Below are 6473 nucleotides of genomic sequence, written 5' to 3' on the forward strand. Positions count from 1 at the left end.
TAAGAAATGGTTTATTGGGGAAATGATCCCAGGATGCCCTAGTAACTGATTGAGGAAGAGATGACAGTGTGTGAGTGAGAAGCTGTGAGAGGAGACAGTATGGACTCCGCCTTAAGGAGGAAGTAGGGTAAACCTGCCTCATCTATAATTGATTATCTGCCCTGCCTGTGGGTAGAGGCTACTTCAGATCAGAAAGGGAAGGTAGAGAATTCCAGATGCTTGCAGTAGAAAGTTGTTGACCAGAGGGAATGTGAGCAGGTATAACAGTGTCTGCTATAAACTCTCCAATAACATTTATGATTGATACTTCATTTCTCAGACATATTGGTGTACTGAAGCCTGCTGCTACTGAGAGTAGGTTTCATGCCTATTTTATCTTTGTATTCTCCTGGCATAGTAACTTGGATATAATAGAAGGCAATCAACATTTATTAAATGAAAAGCTGTGCTTTGTATAGCACCAATATGGAGAATTCTGGTTAGCTCTCTATTTCCTTTGAAATAAATTTCCCATATCCTCACCCCCACCCCAATTGCTCTTAGTTTCTGAAAAGGTTAAATTCACCAAATTGGAATTGCTTAAAAATCATATTAATTTTCTGGTTAATGTGAATGAACTATAGTTTTAATATATAATTTCCAAATCGAAACTTTATTTAACTGATATTTTGTATCACTTGCAGCCAATAATGATAAGGCGTCCACCAACCATTGTTTGCTACATTTGTGGTCGTGAATACGGAACAAAATCAATCAGCATCCATGAGCCACAGTGCCTCAAAAAATGGCATAATGAGAATAACTTGTTGCCTAAGGAGTTAAGGAAACCAGAACCTAAGAAACAGGAAGTCAGGGCCATAACTGGTAAGTTTCTAGAGAAAAGGGTATAAAGGAAAACTTTTCTCTCTACGAGCAAAGGTGTTCTTTTCTTAATTGTTCAAACAATGCAAATCAGCAATACTTGCTGCACTGGCTACAGCCAACTAAGAAAGACAGTTCTGGAATGCCTGGGCCAAAGCGTTGTCATCATTTGGAAGACATTAAGACACTCTATCCTGGCAATACCATGTATGAGAGATGAGAGGAACTCAAGGGAATTTACTGCATTTCCCACAGGTTATTTTCATACTTGATCAAACATAATACTAACTTAAACATATGAAGCTTAAATAAAATACGAACCTTGAAGGACATCCAGAGTCACGTCTCCAAATATGAATGTGTCTTGGTGTTTATAGAAAAGGAGTATGAAACGCTCATGTTTCCCAAGACTGCCAGTCAGGTTACAAAATTGGATAAAATGATCCATGCATGAAAAAAGGGGAAGGTGGGGAAGGAAATGAGCTGGACAGCGCTGGCTCCTTCTAAAGGAGGCAGCACCTGCCCACGTCTAGCTGGTGTCATCATTAAGAAATGTAGCCTATGTGGTCATATCTTCTCATAACAAAAAATAAACTGGAAATTTAGACATCCACATGAAATCTCCATATTTTTTAACTTTTTGCAATTCATGCTTTGTAAAGCACTGTGCAAACCAAATGAAACAAACTCCACTGCCACCTGTGGCCTTGTCACAGATTTTGCTCATTTAGAGTGTGGAAATAGTTAAGAGAATATTTTTGCCATGCAAGCTCATACTAGCTTATCATATTTCAACCATTGTCATTTTCCTGGCTGACACAATAAATCCTCTCAAAGTAAAATTTTGGTCTTAACAGAGGTATATTTCAATTCACTCCTTCTGCTTAGGTAACTTATTTGCAGCCCCAGAAGGTACCTTGGAAGTCATTTAGTGTTAATTGTCCAAAGCACTTTTGTCAGATATGTGACCCAATGAGAGTTTTATAAGAACCCACAGAGTGGAATCTAGATTGTAGGAGCAGCTGCTAGACCCCAACTATTCAGTCCTGGCTCAGATGAAAACTTTGCATATAGGTGGGCAAAGGACTCAAGATAAAAACATCTATTGATTGGAATTAGAGCATTTGTTCACCAAGACATTGTTTACTCAACAAAACTCTCTTCCAAACAATTCTCAAAAATCTGCTTCCTTCCCTTTTGATTTTTATCACTTTCTCTTCTTAAGCATAATTATTGCAAAGCTAGAAAAAGTGAGACACATGATTGATTCGAAAGTTCTGGCAAGTTCACTATTCTGTCATTACTTATGGATGGAACAGGTGGGTCCTATAACTGTACTTCCCTGCAATTTTCCTCTTGGCCTCTGAGGTTGCCCTTCCTCACAAAAGGAATTCACATTATCACATCTGCCCCATGGACTCACTGTGGTCACAGAGTTCAAATAACACTTCCTCCAGAGCCAAAGTCAAAAGCCTACAGAAAAATATTTGGAAATGTGATGAATCACCTTCAAGTGAGAGTCAGCGACTACTCTGGAATATTTGCTCTATTAAAACCCCCACAAGCAACAAAAAAAGTCAGTGTCATTTGTTTCCTAACAGTTTTTGAAGCACTCAAAATACATATTATATTCTGCAGAGAAAATGACATTTGTTCTTTTTTTTTTTTTGTAGAGACAGAGTCTCACTTTATGGCCCTCGGTAGAGTGCCGTGGCCTCACCCAGCTCACAGCAACCTCCAACTCCTGGGCTTAAGCAATTCTCCTGCCTCAGCCTCCCAAGTAGCTGGGACTACAGGCGCCCGCCACAATGCCCGGCTATTTTTTTTTTGGTTGCAGTTTGGCCGGGGCCGGGTTTGAACCCGCCACTCTCGGTACATGGGGCCAGCGCCCTGAGCCATTTGTTCTTTCCAAAGGACAAATATTAGATTTTGCTAGGGTTTTAATTCCCCTGGAGCAAAGAAAAAAAAAAAGAGAGAGAGAGAACATAGGAAGAGGCATGTTGAAAAATCTGAGGTTCACTATAGTTGCGTGAACCATTAGATAGAAAAACTACGGAATAAATTTTTGAGCGCCTGCCTACATTGGGGAAGCCTATTTTGAGTGATTCTAAGACACAGTCAATTTAATGTACTAAAGTCATCCTATGTAAATAAGGTTTATTAAAGCTAAATCCAACATTGTTTCTCTAAAATAAAGCCATCTGCTTTTTATCCCCTGTGCTCTGCCAGTGAAGATTATACATTTTTCAGCCAACTTTGTTTTTTTAAAGATACTTTGTTTTGTCAGATTATTCTATTAGCATTCTTCCTTTTAATTGCTTAAAAAAAAAATCTGAGTTTATGACATGAAATGATTATAAACTTTTAGGATATTACTCATGTTAAATTTGCTCTCAGCTGTCAGATTTGGCTTCTAAAAACATTCCTCTGGAGGATCACAGAAGGGGAAAGTTCAAGTACACGTTCTTTTCCTTTCTCAGCTTATAGATGGAGTCCGCTGAAACAAGGCCAAAGTTCTATTTATGCAAAAATAGTGTGTAAGCAAAGATGTTAATAATTAATGAAGGGCACGTATCATGAGACACAAAACAATGTCTTCTCCCATTTAAAAATCCAAGGAATGAAAAGTCTCTAGTTCATAGTTCACTGTATTCAACCTTGAAAAGAGTGAGCAGCGCTTTTCTTTTTTTTTGCAGAAGTAATATCATTTGTTTAAAAGCCTCAGTCGACAGGTATTTCCTGAAAATATTTTCCATAAAAAGTAGAAGATAGGCCAGGCACAGCGGCTCACGCCTGTAACCCTAGCAGTCTGAGAGGCTGAGGCAGGTGGATCACTTGAGCTCAGGAGTTCCAGACTGGCCTCAACAAGAGTGAGACCCCGTCTCTACTGTAAATAAAAAAAACTAGCTAGGTGTTGTGATGGACACTGGTGGTCCCAGCTACTCGGGAGGCTGAAGCAAAAGGATCACTTGAGACCAAGAGTTTGAGGTTGCTGTGAGCTGTGATGATGCCATGGGACTCTACCCAGGGCTGCAGAGTGAGACTCTGTCTAAAAAGAAAAAAAAAGTAGAATGTATTTCTCCAGAATTAAAAAATAATAATAACTGATCCATGTTTCCTTTTTCTTTCCCTTTCCTTTCTTTTTTCTTTATTTTTCTATTTTTCCCCTCCCCCCTTTTCTCATTCTCTTTAACTTTCCAGCCAAAGGTTTCTATGATCTCGATGCCTTAAATGAAGCTGCTTGGACAAGTGCCCAGAGCCACTTGGTCCCCTGTGACATTTGTGGGCGAACCTTCCTGCCAGACAGACTGATTGTTCATCAACGATCTTGTAAACCCAAAGCTGCCAAATAAAGCCCTTTTCTCTCTACTGAAGTCTTATGGGAATTAATCCTTTGGAGAGAGATTAGAGGGGGAAGAAGAAAAAGGAGTCGAGAAGAAACAGGGACAGCTGGTACTGGCCAAAGGCCAGCCCCGGGGAAGTCCAGCCCAGGGCAGGGCTTTGCCCACCTTCTGCTGTGGGGCACGGGCTCTGGTTTTAACATGCAGCTGCACATGCATGGACACACCAGGGACCATTTCACACTTTTGTCAGGCAGAATTACAAGGCGGCTGCTTCTCATCAGAGCTGGCGTTGTTGCCCAAAAGAAATTTCAGAGCCAATTGTTGCTATTTTTCTTCCACTTTACTTTCCTGAACAAGATTTTGAACCTCGCAATTAGGACAATTCTTCAGCCAACAGGGGCTTTGGAGGCAACCTCAGGAAACTCTAGTCGCAGGAAGAACTGGATTCCTTCCTATCCATGTGCCTTCTGAAATCATATGCCACTCCTGGCTTCCTCTGATCTAGGGACATTTTTTCATTGAGTTGTTGATTGGGGAAGGCCTTCTTTTCTCCCTTCAAAAGAAAACATTCAACAGGAGAGGCTTCAAAAATGCTCTGAGGGTATCTAATTTTTATTCCCTTCAAATGGCAAGAAATGCTACAGAGATTACGTCTGAGCCAGTGCCAGACTCATGTGTCAAGAGATTGCTGCAATATAATTCATCAAAATGGGTGGAGGCCAGCTCCTTCCTTCTGTAGGAGAAGTCCAGTATGAATTCTTGGTGCCCTCAGAAGGGTTTATAGGTGTTTTATTGTTGAGGTCTAAAAGCCTGCCAGGAAGTGCTGTGCCTCCCCACCCAAAGCCCAAGCACAGTAAGTGGGTTGTGAAACTGCGCTGTCGTTTGGAGTCCGTGACTGTGTGTTCATCGAGGTGGGGCTCTCCTGGGGGGAAGCCAGGGCCGAGAAGGGGCTTTGCCTAGCAAATCCTGCTCCCCCAGGCTGCCTGGGCTCCCAGTGGTTTTGCTTGAGATCTTTGTTCATTTCGTGGCTGAATTCCAAGGCCACATTGGGTCCACTGGGTTCCTGCAAGCCTCACCATTCATGACCTTACAAGGCACAGTTAGCTCCAAATTATACAGCAAATTTATTCAACCTAATGTTTTGATCATACATCTATTTATTATGCAGGGTTAGGTTAGGATAATTGTGCTAATCGTTCTGTTTTTCCAGCCTGCTCCAAAGGAAGTAAGAGATGAATTTTTAAAAAAGTTTCTAAATATCTTCAAATAAGAATCTTGTGAAAGACATCGCACTTGATGACTCTTTGTTGATGGTTTAGTTCTTCTGTCTTATTAACAAAAACAAAGAAGGTGTATTGTGGGTACTGAGCACGTCACATACATCAGTTCATATACACGTCACGTCAGTCCTGCAAATAGGTGTCATTATTTGCCATTTATGGTATCCCCCGACACCTACACTAAATCACTACCTCCAGGTCACACTGAACTTGAGTTAAAGGATGGAGAAATGAAGCAAACTCAGGACTGTTGGACTTCCAAGTCCACGGTCTGATCCATTGCTCTTTGTATACCAGATTCACCATTAAGAAGATTAGCTGGCCAGGCCTGGTGGCTCTCAGCTGTAATCCAAGCACTTTGGGAGACCAAGGAGAGAGGAATGCTTGAAGTGAGGAGTTGGAGACCAGCCCAAGCAACATAGGGAGACCTTCTGTCCTACAGAATTTTTCTCCTGTATAAAAATTAGCCAAGTGGGATGGTGCACGTCTGTAGTCCCAGCTACTCAGGAGGCTGAGGAAGGAGGATCATTTGCGTTTGAGGCTATAAGCTACAATCATGTCATTGCCCTTATGCTCAGACAACAAAATGAGACCCTGTCTCAAAATAAACAAACAAGATTAGATAGGAATCTTACATGATCAAGATTCAAATCACTTCTGCTGCTGGTTTGTGTTTGTCTTAAACTGAACTGAACATAAGTTTGAGCTACATTGTTTTAGGGGTTTCAAAGTCACTTCTGCATTTCGATGATGTTCTGAAATCAAATAACAGGCAAACTAAAGCAAAAGTTCTGGCCTCACACCTCTGAAGGGAGTTGACATTCAGGGTCATAAGAGATTCTTAGGGACGTCAGCAAAAAATTAAGCCTGTGAATTTCTGAAGTGGTTGCAAAGGAAGAACTCTTGGAGAGGTCATCACATCCACAGAGAATTTCAAGCCACGTACTGGCCAGGGGGATTCCATTTACGGCTCCACCTCAACTGTCTG

General features: G+C 41.2%; 1 protein-coding gene across 1 annotated transcript; it reads left to right on the forward strand.

The window, feature by feature from the left end:
• The first annotated feature begins 683 nt into the window (after nucleotides 1-683).
• LOC128568990 (zinc finger protein 474) lies at nucleotides 684-4230 on the forward strand. The gene is made up of 2 exons (XM_053567021.1): nucleotides 684-864; nucleotides 4063-4230. Exons 1-2 carry the CDS (start codon nucleotides 690-692, stop codon nucleotides 4212-4214), a joined length of 327 nt encoding a protein of 108 aa, XP_053422996.1. The 5' UTR covers nucleotides 684-689; the 3' UTR covers nucleotides 4215-4230.
• Nucleotides 4231-6473: the final 2243 nt, after the last annotated feature.

This window comes from Nycticebus coucang, chromosome 17 (genome assembly GCF_027406575.1).
Source record: "Nycticebus coucang isolate mNycCou1 chromosome 17, mNycCou1.pri, whole genome shotgun sequence".
NCBI lineage: Eukaryota > Metazoa > Chordata > Mammalia > Primates > Lorisidae > Nycticebus > Nycticebus coucang.

Excerpts from the sequence above, each read along its gene's own strand:
- LOC128568990 (XM_053567021.1), top strand. The coding sequence starts at position 690 with ATGATAAGGCGTCCACCAACCATTGTTTGCTACATTTGTGGTCGTGAA. Across the intron at positions 865-4,062 it reads GGAAGTCAGGGCCATAACTG|CCAAAGGTTTCTATGATCTC; the intron begins GTAAGTTTCTAG and ends TTAACTTTCCAG.